Source organism: Malania oleifera, chromosome 2 (genome assembly GCF_029873635.1).
Source record: "Malania oleifera isolate guangnan ecotype guangnan chromosome 2, ASM2987363v1, whole genome shotgun sequence".
NCBI classification, from domain to species: Eukaryota; Viridiplantae; Streptophyta; class Magnoliopsida; order Santalales; family Ximeniaceae; genus Malania; species Malania oleifera.
Window position 1 is genome coordinate 118,258,503 of NC_080418.1, and position 23,629 is coordinate 118,282,131.

Genomic DNA, 23,629 nt, shown 5'->3' on the forward strand with positions numbered 1-23,629 from the left:
TATGGACAGATTGATTAACCACCTTTAACCAAGTGGTGTCAATCCTCTTCAAAGTTGCCAAAAACCTCTCATATCAAAATATCTCTCACAATTTTTTTGACAAATCTTACAACAGCTAAGAAAAATGACATAAAACAAGTAAATATGTGCACAAAGTAAACAAAAATTGATTGTTATGAAATAAAAGTAGCATGAACAAACATATACTGAAATGCAAGTGCTCAGTTGATGCTTTAAAATTGTACTGACTTACAAGTTATCTTAGAATAATTATCCCAAACATTGTAAGTGCCAATGAGGTGAAACTAGGAGTGTCAATACCTTTAGCACCATCCTCTTGCGAGATTCCAATATCCCTTCCATTAAGATATCTCTAACATCTTCTAGCTAGCATGTCTTGTAGAAAAAGAAAAGAATTGATTCTAAATGTGTCAAAAAATACGCACAAAGTACGTCAAACTTTTCAAAATTCAAATAACATGACAATCATATATAAAATAACAAAATGCATGAGTTCAAATGATACTGTAAAAATTCTTCTAACTTAGAAGTCATATTACACGAGATATCTTAGAATAATTGACGATAGGACCACACATGTCAAGGAAGTGAGACCTTGATGGGCGCCAGGGGTGGCAACACCCTTGTGGGACTGGTGGTAGTTCCTGGGGTGCGTAGCACCAGCTGCATATATAGGAATTACAGATGAACTATGTGAGCTATCACCATTGTTGTCATTGCCTGCATTAGCCCTGCCTTCTGCTCGACCGCCTCCTCCTCCTCTTGCACCACCCCCTCTGCCGCCATGGCCACCGATGGCGGAAAATCGATTAACTGATATCTCTCCTCTTCCTTTTACTCTACTCCACGAATTCTGCTGCATTCCTGCATTCGTAATAATTTTTTTCTAGCTTTAAGCTTGCAAAGATTCATTATCACGTCCATAAACTCTCATTTTCAAAATACATTTTTTTATTATCCAGCTCTTTATTTAAAAAATGATGAATTTAAATTTTGAAAATCGTAATTCATGTTATAGTAGCCATCAATTTTAAAATTTAAATGGAGTGTGGGCATGAATGACCTAACCAACCCTCAATCCCAATTTGCATTTGGAAATCTGAACTCTATAATCTAAAGTTGGGGTTGGGGTCACTAACATGTCACCCCATGTGTTGATTTGATATTACTAATTATCTTGTTAGAAAAATTAATTAAATATAATAGTAAAAATATAGAATATTTATTATAAATTATATTTAATAATATAATAATTTTATAATCCACACTAACCCAAAATCTATAATCACCTCAATGTTTAGTTGACTTAAAAATTTGAAATTGCCATACAAATTAAGCATAGATTTGAGACAAAATTTTCACTACAAATTTTGCATGCTGTAACATATTTTATGGTCAAGTATATTTATGTCAATACATGCATATATCATGATTGAATTTACTTGGCGCATGAAACATGTTAAGACTTATTTGTGCCCAAGCGTATATATATGTCGCACATATTTGTACTTCTACTTTAATCTTTCCCATTTATAAGTTACACCTCCAAGTCCAAGCACACACATAATATATATGTGCACGCATATATACACATGTATAATTGAATTTGTATTTGTGTAAACCAAATTTGAAAGAGAAGAAAGTGTCCTTGGCTGAAGGATGTGGAGATGACTCAAGGATGGAAAGATGAGAGGAAATCTCTCTCCAAAGAACCCTCACCCTTGTCCATCAAATCAAATAAGCCACCAGATTCATCCTCAAACGTCTTGTTTGATGTTGAAAATAGACCAATAAATTGTTCAAGAGTGGAGAAAACTTCTTTAGAAGATAAGTTGATGGGAATTACCTAGGAAAACGATGCATCGAAGATGAGATCTCTACAATATTGGATGAGATTAAGTTCGATTATTATAATGGTAATCCTCTTTATCTAATTTTCATTAAAAAAAAAAAATTATGCTATTGGAATATCTTAGTGGTATGTGGAAATAAACACTCATTGTTAAGCTTCTTGAAATATTGGCTAGCTTTTAATTTCTACATCGACATGTCATAATATAGTGGGAACCTCATGGTGATTTAGATCTCCTAAATCTCAAATAAAAATTTTTCTTGCTGAAGTTCACTTTTGAAGAAGAAAGAAAAAATGTGTTATTAGAAGGTCGATGGTTATTCAAGGTCATTACCTCACCCTACAAGAACAAAGTGTTGAGTTTGTGAAGTAATATGTGACTCATATATTGAGTGGAACACATGTACAATAAGAAAACATGGTAGAAAATAGCATTTGTGGTTTGCATAAGCAAACCATTGACGGTTTTCCTGAAATCGTCGATAGTTTTGTCAAGATGACAAGAAATAGTTGACTATTTTTGTGTTGTTACTTCGATTGTTTGCTCTCAGTATCAAACCATCGACATTATATTTGAAATTTTCGTCGGTTTGGCTCGGTAACTTTGTGTTGGTTTTCAAATTTTGAATTTAAGAAGCTACATGGGTTGGATTTTGGGGGGAAAACCTCTGAGAGGGTTATATATACATGATATATGTTGTAACTCTAAAAGGTTCATGCCTTTTTACAAGAAGACAGTGAAAAACACTATCCTTTGCTCCCGTGGATGTAGGCATTACCGAACCACCTAATTCTTCGTGTCATTATTTTATTACTTTCATATAATCTGTGTGATTGTGTTTTCCATATATTTCACTATTGAGTGCTACATTGTGAAATCGTTTGTTTCCACTGTGCATTAATTTGCACAACAAATTGGTATCAAAGCATTGTTGTAATGGCTTCTAGAATTTCTTCTTTAAAGTTTGATGTTATTAAGTTCGATGGAACGAAGAACTTTGAACTATGGCAGAGAAGGGTTAAATATTTGTTAGTGCGACAAGGTTATGGTGAAGGCTTTATATGGAATTCAACCAAAAGGCATGGATGAAACAAGTTGAAAGGAATTAGAAGCAAAGGGAGTGTCGACTATCAGGCTTTGTTTGGCTGATGAAGTGTTGTATCATGTCATGGATGAGGATTCTTCATCAATAGTTTGGCAGAAACTGGAAAGCTGGTATATGTCTAAGTCTTTGTCAAACAAGTTGTTTTTTAAGCAAAGATTGTATTTTCTTAAGATGTCAAGAGGTTCAAATTTGAACCAACACATCAATGCATTCAATCAAATACTAAGTGATTTGATGCGGGTTGATGTGAAGTTCGAGGAAGAAGATAAAGCGTTGATGCTATTCAATTCCCTACCAGTGTCTCACATGTATGAAAATCTGGTTACGATTCTAACATGGGGCAAAGAAACCCTGAATTTGGAAGAGGTAACAAACGCACTACTGGATTTTCATCAAAGAAAGAAAGGCAGCGATGAGATTTCACGTGGTGAAGGGCTTGTGATGAAAGGTAACTAAGAATGTGGGAAAAGCAAGTTCTGGAGCGGATAGAGTGGTAATAAGTCTCGGTCACAATTTGGGAAGAAAAAGGACATAAGGTGTTTTTAGTGTGAGAAAATTGGGCATATAAAATTGGAGTGTCTGAAGTGGAAGAAGGGGAATGCTGAAAATCAAGAGGGTTCGTCAAAATCTACAAATGTAGTGGAAAAAGGAGACTCAAGGAGCAGTGGTGGTGATATGCTTTTTATTTCATCGAGTTCAGAACATCTCACGAATTCTTGGATCCTAGATTCAGGATGTTCTTATCACATGACACCAAATAGAAATTGGTTCAACACCTATAGGCCAATAAATTCTGGTTCTGTTCTAATGATAAATGATGCTTCATGCAAAATTATTGGAATAGGAAATGTCAGAATTAAAATGTATGATGGTGTTGTGAGGACACTATGTGATGTAAGGCATGTACCAGATTTATGGAAGAATGTGATTTCATTAGACACTTTAGATTGTAACGAGTATAGTTACAAGTCTGAAAGTGGGATAATGAAGGTGTGTGAAGGCGACTTGATGGTGATGAAAGGATAGAAGTTAGTGGGAAATATCTATGCATTATTAGGTACCATGGTTGTAAATGGAGCTGCAACTACAGATTCGGAGTCAGGTAATGTTATTTTGTGTAAAACAACCACACACAAGACGGAGGGTATTATTAACTAACTTTATTCAAATGTTTGGAGACCAATGAGGGTAGCATCATGGGTAATACATATATACTTCGTGAATTTATCATGAAAGGTCTTGGCGTACTTCATGCAACACGAGTCAGAGATGTTTATCAAGTTTAACTTGTGGTTGAGGTGGAAAACTAGATCAGAAGAGAGCCCCTTAGGGCAAACATTGGAACTGAGTATACTGGTGTTCAAGGAGTTTTATGAGCAGCATGGCAGGTTGTATGCAGGGCTTGTAAGGAACTTCTTGGCAAAGTTAGTGAGTATGGCATGTTTCTCTATTAATCGATTGTCAAGGGTATCACTAAATGGGAAAGTTGCAGGGGAGGTTTGGAGAGGTAATGTGATATACTACTCTGATTTGAGAGTGTTTAGATGTCTAACCATTCAGGTTTCTAGTGAGGTGAGATCTAAGCTTGGTGCAATATCTAAACAGTCCATCTTTCTGGGGTATAAGAAAGGTGGATTTAAGCTGAGTGATCCAATAGCAAACAAGGTGGTGAGTAGTGGAGACATGATTTTTGGTGAGAAAGTGATGGTGTAGCGTACTCAGGTAGAAGAAAAGAAATAGGTGCCAGAAAACTGTAGCAACAATGAGCATGTGATGCAGGTGGAGTTCGAGACTCAAGGCAGAGATGACAATGTACATATTGTAGGGAGTTTTAACTCTAAAGACCAGTAAGATCAGAGTGGGCCTAGATGCACTATCAAGCCACCACTCAGGTATGAACTTCATGATCTGATGTCTTATGCATTCATTACTACCAGGAAGGTTCCTATTATTTTTCAAGATGCGGTGCACATCAAAGGGAAAAATAAATGCATGAGTGTTATGGTGGAGGTAATGGAGTTATTGCAAAAGAATCAGATATGGTAGTTGGTGGAACTTCCAGAAGGGAAAAGGGCGATAGGATGCAAGTGGGTGATTTTTCTGTTGTTTTATGTGAATGACATGTCAATTGTTAGGAAGACGTTAACTAAGGTTAATCAATTGGAAACTTTGTTGAGAAAAAAATTTGATATAAAGGTTTTGGGTGCGGCCAAAAAGATTCTTCGGCTAGAAATTTGCAAGGACGGGGCTATGAGGAGATTTGGGTTACCTTAGGGTGCCTTTATGGACAAAACTGTAGGGAGATTGTGGTTGTCTCAAGGTAGTTTTGTGGAGAAGGTATTGGATATGTTTAGCATGGTTAAACAAGTCATTGGTATACCATTAGCGAATCATTTTTATTTGTCTACCGCTCAATGCCTAAGCATGAACGGTGATGTTCGGGATATGTCAAAGGTTCCTTATGCCACTGCAGTATGGTGTTTCAACAAGAAACAGAGTGATACGTTAGTTGTGAGATTTGTGAATGCAGAATATATGGGGGACTTGGATGACAGGAGGTCTACAATAAGGTATATGTTTACTAATGTGGGAAGGCATATTTGTTGGAAGTCCAAGGTACAGTCTCTGGTTGTACTATTTACAACTGAGTCGGGGTTTTTGGCAGTAACCTAAGTTATCACGAACAAGTTCAAGCATTGCTTGGACTTGGTTTTTGTCTCCAGTTTCTAGATGGGAGGCAGTCCCAACCTATACGGATTTTGTCCCAAGTGAAGCAGCGGGTTATGTTTTCATTTTTCTCCTAAGGGATGTATATTCTCCAAGGTAGGGATTGTTGTAATATGTCGCTCATATGTTAAGTAGAATGCATGTACAATGAGAAAACATGGTATAAAACAGTAATTGTGGTTTGTAGGAGCAAACCGTCAATAGTTTCCCTAAAACCGCCGACGATTTTGTTAGGATGACAACAAACAGTCAACTATTTTGTTGTTGTTACTTTGATTGTTTTCTCTTGATATTAAACCATCGATGATATATCTGAAATCGTCAACGGTTTGCCTCGATAACTCAGTGTTGGTTTTAAAATTTTGAATTTGGGAAGTTGTATGGGTTGGGTTTCGAAGGGGGAACCTCCGAGAGGTTTATATATATGTGGTATATGTTGCAACTGTAAAAAGTTCATGTCTTTTGACAAGAAGATGGTGAAAAAAGCTGTCGTTTGCTCATGTGGATGTAGGTATTTCCGAACCATGTAATTCTTCATGTCATTGTTTTATTGCTTTCATATAATCTGTGTGATTGTGTTTTCTGTATATTTCACTATTGAGTGTTGCATTATGAGATTGTTTGTTTCTGCTACGCATTGATTTGCACAATAGTTTTTGGCCTCCTAGGCTCTACTTTGGCATGGATTCACCTACTTGAGTTAAATCTTAGGTTTTATGATAAAGAGGTTCTAAAAGACTATATAGGAAAATTAATTGAAATAGACTATAATAAGACTAAGCACAAGAGGGTGTTTCACTAGAGTTTGTGTAAAGTTTGACTTAAGAAAACCTTTGCCTCCTCACCTAAAAAGAATGTGGAAGCTTCAAGCTAGGATAAATCATTGATAAGCCAATGGTGCATGAAGATAACAAGTGGTGGGGGTGGAAGTCGACAATAAGCCTAAATGGTTTGCCTTAATTGAAGGGGAAAAATTTATGGGAGCTTGGGGGAGGTGGGGGGACACCCCCACCAGCCGCCCTTTAGATTTGCCTCTACAACTAGTGTGTGTTTAGACTATAATAAGACTAACCACGAGAGGGTGTTTCACTAGAGTTTGTGTGAAGTTTGACTTCAGAAAACCTCTGCCCCCTCACCTAAAAATAATACAGAAGCTTCAAGCTAGGAGAAATCATTGGTAAGCCAATGTTGCATGAAGATAACAAGTGGTGAGGGGTGGAAGTTGCCAATAAGCCTAAATGGTTATGCCTTAATTGAAGGGGAAAAATTTATGGGAGCATGGGGGAGGTGGGGGGCCACCCCCACCAGCCGCCCTTTAGATCTGCCTCTACAACCAGTGGCCAACTTTTGACTTTGTTGTAAGTAACATTGAGTTGAACATAATGGCTTTCATACAATTTGTTTCTCATGCAATAGGATGGAACACATCAATAAGAATTTCTATGAAATTTCTATAAATGTGCCCTTTTTTTACTATTAGAGATGCCCCCAACAACTTTTTCAATGAATAACTTTGATCACATCTCATACATAGAGAATATAGAAACAATGAACAAACCCTACAATTAAAGCTATTTTGGCATCAAGTTAGCCCATGGATGTGGCTTCTATGAAGAGAAGAAATCCTATAAAGGAATAGGGAAAGCTTTGATGGTGGAGAAAAAGCAAGCCAACCAATTTGATGTTTTAGAAGAAAAGTTTTATTTTTTAGAATGGAATATTTTTTGGGAACAGTTGAAGAAATCTAGGCATAAAGGAGGCCCTAAAAATTGTAGTGCTTGAACCATCCTTAAAAATAATGGCCAAACAAGGTGAGAGTAATGTATTTTCTTCTTTAACATGGATTCCCATAATAATTTTCCATTTAATTTAAAGTATACTAAGATTATAGTGATTGACGAGAAGATAGTTATGCAAGCTAAGGAAGTTAACTTGCAATTACATGATTCTATGCATCCTTCATGCTTGTATATTTTTTCAAATCCAGATAAGGTGATGTGGGATGCAAATTATGACATGTAGAGAGAACATAGGCAACCCAATCTTGTACTTGATACCATCCACATTCCATTGGGAAAGGGTTTATGTGTTGAACAATCCACACAAACCAACCTTATAAATCTATTTCATTATATATATTGTGTGTGATGTTGACATAATTTCTTAAAATATTATAGAAATGGAATATTATAGAAGTAGCTAATTTAACATCTCAACGTTACATTAAAGAATTAATTAGAGAATCTAGAAAGAATCTTACTTTTTGATAAAGTTCTACATCCATTTTGTTGGAGTAAAAAAGAAATTGCATTGTGATGCTAAGGAGCTAGCAAATTCAATTGGGCTCTCTGGTGAGATTTGGTGTTATGGAAGGTATCTAATCTCACCCCCTCATAGTGTCTAAATCGACTCATAGTGTAATCACACAGTTTTATGATAGCTAAATATCCCATTAGCTCTTTTTTTTTCTATTTATGCAAGTCTCAACCCCCATTATAGGGAAGAGATTTGGGAACATTTGAGAGTTCTCGTTGATAGAAATAATCTACCTTGTGTTCTAGTTAGGGATTTCAAGATATTATAACTCCTTCTGAAAATTTGGGTGGACAATTTGACTGAACAAAAACCTTCAAATTTTGTGATAGCCCTAATTTTGTGGACTCGTGGATCTAAGCTTCAAATGCCCTAGTTTTACATGGTTGGTAAAAGTCGATTGAATGGTGTTAATTGTAAAGAGGCTAGATAAAGCCTTTAGTAATTCAAATTGGAGAATACCTTTTCTATAAGCTTTAGTTTTGAATCTCATGTGCACTCATTCAAATCAAAACCCCTAATTTTGATCTACTTGTCAAGAGAGTCCCTCTCTCCTCAAGATAAGTCATGGGGTTTGGAAACAGCTTGGACCTTAGATATTAACTTTAAAAAGGTGGTAGTAGAAGTTGGTTACAATGTAAACTCCATTTCTAATGAACTTAATTTGCTCCATGTGGTGGAAAAATAATTTTAACACATACAAATGTAGGGACATTCACAAAAGGAATAGAAGACTTATGGCTAAGCTCAATGGCATTCAAAAAGCATCACTTGCCAATCCCTCAAGCTCGATCCTAAAACTAGAAGACATTGTTTCAAAAGAGTATTATATACACTCACATAGGAGGAGTTATTATGGTATTAGTAGTCCATATTACAGTGGGTGAAATTGGGCAACATAAGTACTAAATACTTCCATGCCACTACAAGTCTACAATTATTTGGCAAAAGAGTAAGATTAAATGACGTAAACTTTTGTATGGATGTTGGTCTTCAAATCCAATGTTTCTCCAAGTGGAGGTTAGTTCTTACTTTGAGTTTTATTTACACTTGAAGTTTATTTGCTTACCCCTTTGTCCTAGGATTGAAAATCATACAAGAATCTTGGAGGGTGCATGCAATCCAATGGGACCAGTTACAAATGAGAATGTTCTCACAATGCAGAAGTCCATGAAATCCTACAAAACACTTGGCCCAAATGGTTTCCAAATCTTGTTCAAAAGTTATTGGAATGTCGTGGTTAGAACAATAGTCAAAGTACTCTACCAAGCTCTCTATTTTAGGAAGATCTTTATGAATCTAGAGAAGAACATGCTAGCTCTTATCCCAAAGGTAGATATTCCTATTTTAGTGACTAAATTTTTCATTCAATATGTTTATGTAATATGACATACAAAATCATCTCTAAGGTTTTGAAGAATTTGTCCTGGCTATATCATATCACTAGCCTACTCTAGGGAAGTTTTATTTTGTGTCGTGCCACCATAGAAAACATCCTTTGCTTAGAATATTATTCATCATCTATAGAAATCAAAAAGATGAAATGGTTACTTGATATGAAGCTTGGCCCGTATGATAGGGTCTACTATATATATGGAAAATACCCTTTATGATTTTTTGGGTTTTCGGTAATGTGTGTGAATTCAATTATGAATTCCACTAGAAGGTCATCTCTTTCAATCATATGGAATGGTTTGAAACTTCCTAATTTTTCTCTGAGATGGGATGTGAGACAAGGTGACCTACTTTCATCCTATCTATTTATATTATTGCTTGATAAAAAATCAAGCACCTTTTAAAGGATGATACGGATTTAAATGGGTAGATGTTGAATTAGTTATGAATGGACTCGTTATACTAACCCTTATCAGAGATACAAGGATAGGGATAGTGAGACTTGTAGTAATAATAGAAGAAAGGAGAAAACAGGGAGCTGAAAAGATTCAAATTAGAACAGGTAAAAGGTATTGGGGTCTGTTTAGCGCTGGGCTAATTATATTATGTGTGTAAATTGGCTGAGAGATATTTATAAGATAGATCACATACCTATTTATACCCATTCCAAGTTAAATTTGGAATTATAATTGAAACCCAAATTGTGCACAAATTATTACTACCCGTAAATTGCACAGTTACAAATCATAAATTCAATAATAATTTTAATCATAATTTTATGGAGTTACCAAACATTAACCAATATAATTATTGTAGTTCACTCATTATCTCTCACCTAAGTTGCTACTTGCAACTCTTGGCCTGATGATTAGGCGACATTCCTGATGATTGGGCAACCTTCTATTGTCCAACAATTGAGCAACCTCTTTCATTTGGTTGATCACTTATTGCTCCCCGGGTTTAGTAATAATTTGTTTGTCACTTGGGTGATTGCCATGTGCCTAAGAAATGTTAGGTATACTCGTGTGTGTGTGTGTGTGTGTGTGTGTGTGTGTGTAGAAAGATGGCACAAACAACTCTAAATGGAGAAGCTCTATCTAATAAATAAGAAGGTTTAGGTTAGGAATGGAAACATGTTACATGTAATTGCTGAGTTATAGCCTTTTCCATATCTCTTGTTCACATATAGTACCTTATTATTTGCCAATACCAGATTGTGTCATCACGTGTACCATTAATGAGTTTTGTAATGCTATAGGACTCAAAACAAACTTTAACAAATTGAAGGAAATAGAGTCCCCTTCAATCTTTCAAAGTGTGTGGGACCAATTTTTATTTTTATTTTTTTCGTTGTAACATTTAGGTTGGCAAAGATTTTTTAAGCTATTAAAGGGTTCCAATGTCTCTTGGAAAATGTAAATGGATGAATATCAACATAATTTATTCAATATGCAGAAAAGGCTCTCAACCTTGAAGTCTAATCTTCTTGACCTAATAGAGTGAGTAATCCTTCTATTGTTGTTTACTCGAGGCAAACCTATCGACTACCATAATTGATCTATTAAACTATATTAACTAGAAATTTAATATGATCTTCTACTATAGATCAACGAGGTTTGCACTCAATTAATTCAAAAATAGTTACAAGCCCTAAAAGAGGAGGATTGGGTCTCTATCTTTTTCAACAAATTAATATTGCTTTACTAGGTAAATTATCCTAGGATATTCTTTCCAATGTTGATAAGTCATAGACAGTCTAAAGTAGGGGTCTTTTTTCCTCCACTCTTCTCATAAACATTCTTCTTATATATGGAGTTCAATATTTTTGAAAAAAAAAAAGCTTCAGGTGTTAGAAAGAAAATTTTTGGTTTAGGATGCAAAATGAGCAAAGGATTTCATCATTGAATGACTCTTAAGAAAGGTTTTACAATGAAGGATGCACACTGGAACTTTAAAGGAATAACTTTAGAAATTGAGTCAAGATAAAAACCAGTTTGGTTTAATATAAAGACTAAATGTATAATCTAAAGGATGGTTATTGCATCTGGATAGATTTCATAGCAACTAAGACGCAGAATTTTGGATGTAGATTTGGAACAAAATATTTATTAGAAATTCAAAAATCATATTTTTGTCTTGCCTATTAATGATGTCTTCTCATAAATAAGGATTGTACGTGACTAGGAATCATAAGTCTAGGGAATTGTAGTTATTGTTTTTGTTGTAAAATTACGCCCTAAGATTATGTGCACATAGTAAATATGAAAAATAGAGAAAATCAAAAGGGAGAAGAAGAACAAAAATTTATATGGTTCGGCAATATGCCTATGTCCACAGAGTTCCTACACAATTTTCATTGTCAATTGAAAACCGCCTTTGGGTTTCAACCCTCTGCTACAATATGTATGTATCTATATGAAAATCTTAAATCTATGATAACATAATTACATTTGCGCACTTAGCCTTCCCATTTGTAACAAACCTCAAGTGGATAACCCCTCTAAATATGATGTTTAACTCACCAATATCCACCATGATGAACATTCACCGCTTGTAGCTTTTGGACCTGTCCCTCCACCTAAAGCTACACATCCTTGATTCAGCAACTAGCGATATGAAGTAAGTTCAAGCAATGCAAGAACTTCTCTTTAGGAACAACCTTCATTAACATGTCAACTTTATTTTCTTTTGTAGCCATCTTAACCAAATGAATTTCATTAGTACCAATCAACTCTCATATGTTGTGACATGTGACTGCAACATGCTTTGTTTTTCCATGATTTGATTCATTGCTAAGTAAATCGTACTCTAACCATCGCAATGCAAATGAATAATCTATTGCTCTATACCAAGTTTAGTTACCAATCCTTTCACCCACATAGCCTCTGTCACTGCCATGTACTTTGCCTCAGTGGTAGATAATGCAACAACTAATTGTAATATGGATTTCCAAAAAATAGGTCCACCTACCATAGTGAATACATAACATGTGGTGGACCTTCTATCATCTAAATCTCCTGCATAATTTGCATCAACTAATCCTTGAACTAAAATTGGCTCCTGTCATCTACAAAAACTCAATGTCAAAATTTGTAGTGCATTTCAAGTACCTAAAGACCCACTTCAAAGCACTTCAATGTTCCTTTACTTGATTTTTATAAACATACTCACTATACTAACTGCATATGCAATATGTGGACAAATACATACCATGAAATACATCAAGCAGCCCACTGCATTAGCGTATGGTACCCTTGACATCTCCTCCACATCCTCCTCTGATTGTGGACAATGTGTTGAATTTTTCTTGAAATGATTTACCAATAGAGTAAACACTAGCTTAGCATTGTTTCTGCTAAATCTCTCCAACACCTTCTCTATGTAAGCCTTTTAAGACACTCAAAAATTCCAACCTTTCCTATCTCTTCGTGTTTCCATCCCAAGGATCCTATTTGCAATATCAAGATCTTTCATCTCAAATTTCTTACTCAATAAGGATTTTAAACCATTGACATCATGGATATTCTTTGTAGCAATTAATATATCATCAATATATAACAGCAGAGAGATAAACTGACCATCAAGTAGAGTTCTAAAGTAATAATCATACTTATAGTGGGTATATCTGATACTTATCTTGTATGAATCAAAGCGATATGTACCACAACTTCGGCAATTACTTTTGACCATAAAAAAATTTCCTCAATCTGTAAACATAATTCTCCTTTCTCGGTTTTATGAAACCTTTTGGCTGCTCCATATAAATTTGCTCTTCTAAGTCACCATAAAGAAATGATATTTTAACATCCATCTGCTCTAGTTCCAAGTCAAACTGAGCTATTATGGGCAATAATACCCAAATAGAAGTATGTTGGAGCTGCTCTATATAAATTTGCTTTTATAAGTCATTATGAAGAAATGATATTTTAACATCCATTTGCTCTAACTCCAAATCAAACTGAGCTATTATGGCCAATAAAATCAGAACGAAAGTATATAGAACAATCAAAGAAAATATTTGATCATCGTCTATCCCTTCCCTCTGAGAGTACCCTTTTACCACTAGTCTAACCTTGAATTATTTACCATCTCTTCTAAAATATCATCTTTCTTCCTAAACACCCATTTGCATCCCACTACTTTCCATCCCTAAAAAAGTTCCACCAACTCCCAAGTCTAATTTTATGCAGATTCCATGTCTTCCATGCTTCTATCCACCTATTTCTTTTTAAGTCAAAAACGGCATCCTATAAAGAATATGGATTTCCATTGCCACTAACTAAAGCAAAGGAGAGAATATCCTCAACATCATATCTCTATGGTGCACCGATAATGGGTCTAGGTCTGTTTGTAGCTACATTATGATCATCTATCTGTATCTTATCATGTTGCTCAACTAAGGGCACTTTTGGTTGTTGGTCCTAAACTTTACTAAGCTCCACCTGCACCTCTAGCTCCTTCTTGTTAACTTTACTATCTTCTCTATTTCCTTTGTACATTAGCATTGATGCCTCATCAAACACCACATATCTGCTCATAAATACTTTCTTATCCTCTAGATCTCATACCTTACTTTCAACCCCCTTCATAACCAGAAAAAAATCACCTCTTGGATTTAGGGTCTAGTTTGGATCAAAGCTCACTAGGAAAGTGAGCGTATGTTGGAGAACCAGAGATCCTTAATGTAGAGTAGTCAACCTCTTGACCTATCCAAACTTCCCCAACCACTTTACCATCCAACTTTATAGAGGGTAACCTATTAATAATATAACGAGCTATGTAGGTTGCATCAGCTAAAAATTTTTTAGGCAATTATGTATGTAGTTTCATGCTCCTAGCTTTCTCAAGCAAGGTTTTATTCATAACTTCAGCTGCCCATTTTGATGTTGAGTCCGACAAATTATCAAGTGTGACAATTCCCTCAGAACTACAAAATTTTAGATACTTATTAAACTTGTACTCCAGCCCATTACCTGATATGGGGCACTTCACTAAATTTCTTGCTGGTTTCTTAACCTTTGCTTTCCACTACTTGAATTTGAAGAATACCTCTGACTTTTCCTTCATGAGGTAAACTCAAAGCTTCCTAAGATAATCATCAATGAAGCTAACAAAATACTAAGCTCCATTCCTAGATGGTACCCTTGTAGGCCCTTAAACATCATTGTGAACAACTTTAATTTCTCTCTGCACTATTTACTTAAGACACAATACCAGCAAAAATCAACTTTTCCTCCTTCAACCCTTTAAGCAATTTTCTCTTATGGAGTTTCATCATACCCCACTCACTCATATGTCTCAGGCACATATGCGCTAGTGCATAGTGTCAACTATGTCAATATTCGATGAATCGACTGTTGCACTACCCACAATTATACTACCTATTATCCAATACAAATTGTTATCAATTCGTTTATCCTTCATTGCACCATTTTTAGTATTTCATTTCCAAAAGTTGCTGAAAGCCCATGGAAAGTATTTTCTAAGTAACCTATAAAAAGTAGGTTCTTCTTCAATTCTAGAACATGTCTAACATTTTTTCATGTTCTAACAATACCATCAAACATTCTGACTTTCACATTACCTACTCTAATTATAGGGAAAAGGATGTTCATCCCCAAGAACTATCAACCCACTATAACATTTCTTGTAAGTATCAAATCACTCCCTATATGAATAGTAATAAAAGAAGCAACCAGAATCCACACTCCAAGTATCCTAAAAATAATTGTTACCTAAAGCGACTAGTAAGAGTTCTTCATCATCTAAACTATCTGCTACCACACTTATAGAGCTTGAAGTTTAGTCCTTCTTATCTTCCTCTTTCTTCCATAGTGGACAATCCCACTTATATATAGTGCTCATTTTCTTTGCACTTAAAGCACTCAATGTTTTTGGCCCTTGATCTAGACTTTGATCTGCCCTTTTTCTTATACTTATCCTTGGATTTCCCTCTTTTATGCTCACCTCCACAATCAAATTCTTTGGTTCATGGTCCTCTTTGTTAAGTCTTCTTCTAGCCTCATTTAACCTGAAAATCCCAAAAACCTATTTATAAACTTAGAGTATATTTTCCATAACATAGTGTCGTAACCAAGTCTTCAAATGAAGAAGGAATAGAAGGTAACAATATCAGCACTTTATCTGCATCTTCAATCCTCACATCCACTTTGAGCAAATTGCTGAGAATTAGATTAAACTGATTCATATGTTGATTCATATCTCCACCCTCAGGCATATAAAGAAACAACAATGACTTCTTCAAGAGCAATTTGTTAGTATTGTTTTTTGACATATACAAGCTCTTTAATTTCGTCCGTAAACCCACGGCAATTTTCTCCTCCATCACATCGAATATGACCCAATCTGTCAAACAAGATTGGATAGTATTGAAGGCAATTTGTGCTAGTTCCATCTAATCATCTTCATCCATATTCTTTAGCTTCTTTTCTGTCAAAGCCCTATAAACCTTCTATTGAACTAACAGATCCATTACCTGCTTCTACTATAGGCTAAAGTTCCCGTTAACATTGAACTTTTCGAATATGGTTTTCACCCCACTTATCCTTGTCACGATCCAAACGCAAACCATAGAAAACCTAGCACAAACCTGATGTTTTGATACCAATTGTTGTAAAATTACACCCTAAAAGTATACATGCACTCACATAGAAAATGTAAAAAAAAAAAAAAAAAAAGGAAAATTCAAATAAAGAAGAAGAACATAAATTTACATGGTTCAACAATGTTCCTACATCCATGAAGTCCCTGTGCAATTTTTACTATTAATCGAAAATTGTGTTGGGATTTCAACCCTTCGACTACAATATATATAGCCCCATATGAAAACCCAAAATACCCTCCCATAATAATACAATTACATTTGCACCATGAGTCCTCTATAACATATTTCAAGTGGATAATCCCTCTATATATGAGTCATAACTTAATAATTTTTGTGGTATGGAATACATTCATCTACTTCGAGAATGTTCCAATATGATTAGTGTAAAAGTCTTTGTTATTTAGAGGAAGAGAGATGCAAAAGTCATTGATCATAACTACTTATCAATCAATGCTCTCTCAAAATTTTAAAAATAAGGAGATTGATGATGGATTTCACAATTCCTTTAATTTATGTAATGACCAAAGATTTGTGAACCCCTAACTTCAGCAGCAATGGAAATCTTTTGGTATGATTGGATGAAGATAAATGTTGATGGTTGTTCGAGGGGTAATCTAGAGTTAGACAGAGAAAGGAGGACTTATTCAAGACCATTACAAGATATTGTAGAGTAAGTTTTTCAAGTTTTATTGGAACAACCACAAATAGCCATGCAATATGCACTTTCACTTGTAAGAATAAAGGGATTTCATCAAGTCATTCTTGAAACTGATTCTCTACCTTTTGTCTTATTAACTATTATTACTCTCCAACACATCCATTATGGAATCCTATTACAATATAAGATATTTAATGGACCTTAATGCTCTGCCATCCTTATTAATAATTGTTAGTCTCCAACACATCCACTATAGGATTTTATTGCAGACTATATTTCAAGGATATATAATGGACCCTATTTATGAAACACCCTTATCTTATGTTTGGACGACATTCAATTTATATGTATATAGATTTGAATAAAACATAATATAAATTGTATTGAATTTTTTCAACTCCATACAAATTTAAATTCATGTCCAAATTTCATACTTCCAAACATTACCATAATGAAGGAAATTGGTGTGCATATCAATTGGCACAGCTCGCTCTTAATTGATTTGATGACAGAGATAATGACAGCTCCAACTAATTTTAATTTAGAATCATTACTTGTTACAGATAAATTTGGTATTTTATTCTTTAAATAATTCATTGTCTCTCTGATGCCACAAAATTAAAATATATATATTTAAAGTAAAAATTTTATTACTAATTTATACTCCACTTACTTTTGCAATCTCACAAGTACAAGTATTTTGAGATCATTATAACTTGTAAATTATCATAAATTTTAATAATATTTTATTTTATATATTTTATGTATATATATAAACTTATATTGATATAATAAATTATAAAAATATAATACTATATATCTATACATTTAATGGGCTCATGTACACACCCATAACCCAATTAATTTGGCTATGGCATGCATTGTGAGTGTGGGCTCATCGAAAGGAGAAAACATTAAGTATATCAAGTGTATATATCAGATCTAACATGATTTTATTATGTGTACAAAAATTATCTTATTTATTAAAAAAATATACACATGGTGAAATCATATTAAATTTGGTGTACACACCTAATGTATCTAATAATTTCTTCATGAAAATAGGGGTGAATTGAGGGAGCTTAGTCTCTCCCACATAGTAATTTAGTTTTGAATAAGGGGTTTATGTATAAAAATATTAAATTAATATAACAGAAAAGTAATTTAGAGTTTACCTTAAATAAGACTCATAGTAAAATGACTTAAAGATCTCAACAAATTTATGAAATTTTCTAACAATATAAAAAGAAATTTAGGAACATAGTATTAGATAACGATTTTGTTCATAAAAGTATCAAATGAATAAGGCAAATGTTGGAGTGTCAAGCTTGTAGAAGAAAAAAATCTGGGCCGTCCATTTGATGTGGAGATCCAACGGTTGTAGCTTATTATTATTATTTTTTGGTGGCATTCTTGTAATTTTGGTTGGCTGTATTTTTAATTTTTAGTCAAGAGACAGATTAGGGGAAGGCGCATTCTAGATCCTTGAGCCAAGAAACAGATTGTAGCAAAAGAGAGTTCCACTAAGAGAGGATTCACTTGAGAGAGGAAAGCCTTCATCCACGAGAGAGAGAGGGTTTCTTCAGCAGGTGGGGTTCCTTGCGGCCAACGCTAGTTCACGCCTGGGTAAGCTGAGATAGGGAGGACAGATCTAGGTTTTGGGAGGGTTTCTTTCAGGGAAATCAGGGAGGAAGATAGGGAGAAGTCTAGGGTTCTTCGCAGGTGCGAAGAGGGGTTTTCTTGGGTCGTTCTTGAGCTGATTTTTAGAGATCAATGAGCCCAAAGAGGTAGATCTGTTTATATATATTTATTTCCACCATCTTTAATAAAACGTCTCCGAAGGAGAGTTCCTGTTGTGGATGTAGCCCAATTTTTGGGCTGAACCACGTAAATGCGTTCTTGTGGTTTTGTGAGTTTGCATGTTTATATTTTGTTGCAATTCTTGTGGCTTTGCTGAATGTTGATTGGTGAAGAAATAATTTCTTGATCAGGCTTGGCACACACGCACACGTTGAAATAAGCAGGTTTCAGTTAGGTATTGTTGAGATTGCTGTAGATATAAAAAAAAATATAGATTTATTTTTATGGTTTATGAACACTATCTAAAATTTGAAAATTAGAATTAGCAATCAGGTTATTCAAACAACAAGTGGTATCAGATCCTGACTTTGTGATGGAGACCGCTAAGTTTGAAATAGAAAAATTCACCGGAAAAAATGACTTTGGTTTATGGAGGATTAAGATGCATGCCATCTTGGTACAGCAGGGGCTTGAGGAGGCTCTTCTTGGAGAAAAGAAGGGGGCTTCCACTTCATAAGAGGGGAAACCAAGTTTGCCCTCCACTGAAAAAGTGAAGCCTGAAATCCTCGAGAAGCCACATAGTGCCATTATCTTGTCCCTAGGAGACAAAGCGCTTAGGGAAGTTGCCAATGAGGATACGTCAGCTGGAGTTTAGCTAAAGCTAGAAAGCTTGTACATGACAAAATCCCCAGCGAACAGACTCCATAAGAAGACCAGACTCTACACCTTTAAGATAACCCCTGGAACATCTATTAATGAACATTTAGATGAATTTAATAAAATTCTTTTGGATCTTGCTAATATTGATATTAGTATAGATGAAGAAGACCATGAAATTCTTTTATTGAGTTCTCTTAATTCTACATATGATAATCTTAAAGAAACTATGATGTATAGGAGAGAGAGGCTGACTTTAGAAGATGTGCAAGTAGTTTTGCACTCTAGGGAATTGCACACTAAGTTTGAGTCTAAAACAGGGTCAAAGGAAGGGTTAAATGTAAGAGGTAGGTTTAAAAAGAGGGACAAGAAAGAAAAAGGTAAGAGGTCTAAATCAAAGTCTAAAAGCAAACACTAAAGTATTTTGCCTATTACAAGGAAGGGCATTTTAAGAGGAACTGCCCTGAAAGGAAAAAGGTTGTCAATGCCACCACCTCTGAACCAAAGGGTAAGGCATCTGTAGTTTTAGATGGGTATAATAGTGCAGAAGTGTTGAACATCTCTGAAAAAGATTCGAGAAAAGAATGGATATTAGATTCAGGATGTTCCTTCCACATGTTTCCATTGAAAAACTGATTTGAGTCCTTTACATACTTAGAAGGAGGTCATGTTGTCCTAGGAAACATGAAGTCATGTAAAATACAGGGTATTGGGACAGTGAGACTTCTAATGCATGATGGGATTGAAAGAGTGCTAAGAGTTGTGAGGAACATACCTGAGTTAAAGAGAAACTTGATTTTTCTTGGTAGCTTAGATAAGACAGGGTACACGTTTAAGTTTGAATGAGGTAACCTGAGAGTATGTAGAGGTTCACTGGTAGTGACGAAAGGGGTGCTAAAGAATGGGTTGTACACCTTGGTAGGAAAGACAATGATTGGTGAGGCTTCACCTATCAATCATAGGGTAGAAAATCAGGTTTCCTTATGGCATAAAAGGCTAGGACATGTTAGCTAACAGGGCCTAAAGGAGTTAGAGAAACAGGGGCTGCTTGGGGATAGAAAACTTGAGGAATTGTCATTCTATGAGGAGTGTGTCTTGGGTAAGTCTACTAGGGTTAGCTTTAAGAAGTCCACTCACACCACAAGCAGACTCTTGATTACATGCATTCAGACTTATGGTGGCCTGCTACGGTTAGTTCTCATGGTAGTTCTGGGTATTTTCTGTCAATAATAAATGACTTTTCTAGGAAACTATGGGTTTATATTCTAAAACACAAAAGTGATACTTTTAAAAAGTTTAAAGAATGGAAAACTTAGTTGAAACTCAAGTTGGTAGAAAAGTTAAAACACTGAGAACAGACAATGGATTAGAATACTTGTCAAATGAATTTTCTGAATTTTGTAAAGTTGAGGGCATTGCTAGACATAGGACTGTTAGGGAAACTCCCCAAAAAAATGGATTAGCTAAAAGGATGAATAGGATTATTCTAGAAAGGGTAAGATGCATGTTAGCCACTTCAGGTCTGCCCAAGACCTTTTGGGCAGAGGTTGTGACCACTACTGTATACCTTATTAATAGGTTTCCTTCCTTAGCTCTAAACTTTAAAACCCCTCAAGAAATATGGTCGGGTAAGCTTGTTCATTATCAGGGTTTAAAATTTTTTGGGTGCATAGCCTATGCCCACATTAGAACTGATAAATTAGAACCTAGGGCTATTAAATGCATTTTTGTGGGATACCCAAAGGGGGTTAAAGGCTATAAGCTCTGGGTTACAGAACCTGGAAAACAAAAAGGTATTATAAGCAGGGATGTAGTTTTTAAGTAAACTACAATGGGAAGGAAAACCAAAAAATTCAGATGAAATTGTTAGGCACTCTGATACTAGTGACCTGCAGCTTGAAGTGGAGCAACCCTCCACTTCTCATAGCCATTTAGAAACAGATGCTACATATTCTGAGGAGCAAAACTCAAAAATAGAAACCTCTGAATTAAGTAAAACCTACCTTCTAGCACGGGATAGGGAGAGGAGGGTCATAAGACTCCTTAAAGGTATGGGGAAGTTGATATGACAACTTTTGCTCTTTCTGTTGCTGAAATAGAAATTAAGGTGGAGCCTAGGACTTTTAGAGAGACCATGGATAGTAAAGAGGCTGAGAAATGGATTTTTACAATGCAAGAAGAAATGGAGTCTTTAAACAAGAAAAATACATGGGTGATGGTGCCTAGACCGGAAAAACAGAAACTCATAAGGTTCAAATGGATTTTTAAGAGAAAAAAGGGAATCCCTAGAGTTGAACCACCTAGATATAAAGCTAAGTTAGTGGTTAAGGGATTTACACAAAGGGAAGGGGTAGATTATAATGAAATATTTTCCCCTGTTGTGAGGCATAGTTCGATTAGAATTCTATTATCTTTTGTTGTTGTACATGACTTGCATTTGGAACAACTTGATGTTAAAACTGCTTTCTTCCATGGTACTTTAGAAGAAATAGTTTATATGCAACTTCCTGAGGGGTTTGATACAGAAATGAATAAAAATCATGTATGTTTTTCAAAGAAATCTTTATATGGGCTGAAACAATCACCTAGATAATGGTATAAAAGATTTGATTCTTAGATGATTCAATATAATTTATGTAGAAGAAATTATGATGGTTGTGTCTATTATAAATCATGTGATAAATGTCATATATATTTGCTATTATATGTTGATGACATGTTGGTTGCTTGTGGAGACTTAGATATGTTAAATCAAGTTAAGTGCATGCTTAAATCTGAATTTGAAATGAAAGACTTAGGACCTGTTAAAAGAATACTGGGCATGGAAATAACTAGATAAAGGAATAAAAAACTTCTCTACTTGTCTCAAAAGTCTTATATTTCAAAGGTGTTAAAAAGATTTGGAATGAGTCATATTAAATCTACTTCTGTTCCTATTGCACAACATGTTAAATTGTCTAGAAAACAGTGTCCTGAAACTGAAAATGAGTCACTATTTATGAATAAAATACCTTATGCCAGTATGGCTAATAGTGTAATGTATGCTATGGTGTGTTCTAGACCTTATCTATCTTATGTTGTAAGTCAAGTGAGTATATTAATGAGCAAACCTGGAAAACCACATTGGCATGCTTTGAAACAAATTTTTCAATACTTGTCTGGAACAAAATAGCAAGGATTAATATTTGGAAAAAGGGACATGCATTGTGAAATAGGGTTAAAAGGATATGTAGATTCTGACTACGCTGAAAATCTAGATACTAGGAAGTCTTTGTCTAGTATGATCTTTTCTTTTGTGGGTAGTGCTATTAGTTGGAAATCACGCATGCAGTCGGCGGTAGCCTTGTCTACCACAGAGGCTGAATATATTGTCATGACTGAAGCCTTCAAGGAGGCTATATGGGTTACACCGGAGTGCTTCCCCTCTTCATCTTGAGATTGCCTACTCATTCAAGACATGTATGTAATATGATTGGAGGCAACCAAAAAGGAGGAGGAAGAAGAAGAAGTACCTGAAACAAGGGGATGCCGCAAAGCATGCAAAGCATACAGGAGGAAAAGGAAGAAGAAGTACCTGAAACCAGGGGCTGCTGCAAAGCATGTGAAGATGCAGGAGGAGGAAAAGGAAGAAGAAGAGGAAGAAGCTGAGGGAGGAGCAGTAGGAGGAGCAATCCCAATTTTCCCATTACAGATTTTTCTCTTTTCTGCTATGCAAAGAAGAAAACAATTGTAGCTAGAAGCTTATATATATATATATATATATATGAGAGGTGGCTGCCCTGCTGCTTCCCCTCCTCCCACTTTCAAATCTTCTAGTTTAACTTTTCAAAGGCTTATAGAGCAAGTTGTTGGGTGACTTTCCGGAGGTTTCCATGAAAGGCCAGGCACCTGCCGGCCCACGTGTTTCGTCTGCTTCTTCAAGCCCAGCCCACGTGTTCATGAGCTTCTTGGCTAAGGCCTCATCGGGTGGGTAGATTCTAATATCAATTCTTGATAATTTATTGTTATTATTTTCTCAGAAATCAATCTCATGAGTGTCGAGGAAAGACATTGCGGGCTGCAAAATGGGTCGGAACCTGACCGGTGATTTGTGATTCGTCCATTTAAATTGGGTTTCATGTGTGTCCTATCTTTTTCAAAGAAAACTTTCATTACAGGCTTGGGAGCATTGAAAATTAATCTTTATTGCTGATTTCCTTTCATGTGTGTCTTGAAAATATTTAAACTTGGATCAATCAAATTAAGAAACAGATCACTCAATCTCTATTGCGGATCAATCAAATTAAGAAATAAATCAATCGATCTTTATTGCTGATTTTCCTAATTGCTTCTTTTGTGCATGTGCGCAGGCGCCAGCATTGAATTGTGTATGTACCCTTTTTTCTTGTTTTTTTTTTTTTTTGGTAAAATTGATGATGCATTCAAAATTTTCCATATATTTCATTTTTCCTATATCTCATTTTTTTGTTTTTTTT

At 35.2% G+C, this 23,629-nt stretch overlaps 1 protein-coding gene across 2 annotated transcripts; it reads right to left on the minus strand.

The window, feature by feature from the left end:
• Nucleotides 1–116: 116 nt before the first annotated feature.
• On the minus strand, nucleotides 117–22,973 carry LOC131148631 (uncharacterized). 2 transcript variants are annotated; one of them, XM_058098471.1, is made up of 3 exons: nucleotides 22,729–22,973; nucleotides 616–885; nucleotides 117–396 (listed from the first exon to the last, which is right to left on the minus strand). In XM_058098471.1, the coding sequence occupies exons 1-3, from the start codon at nucleotides 22,838–22,840 to the stop codon at nucleotides 374–376; spliced, it is 405 nt and encodes a 134-aa protein (XP_057954454.1). In that variant the 5' UTR covers nucleotides 22,841–22,973; the 3' UTR covers nucleotides 117–373. The 2 variants fall into 2 exon arrangements, with proteins under 2 accessions (XP_057954454.1, XP_057954453.1); XM_058098470.1 differs by lacking the exon at nucleotides 117–396 and having other exon boundaries at nucleotides 398–885.
• Nucleotides 22,974–23,629: the final 656 nt, after the last annotated feature.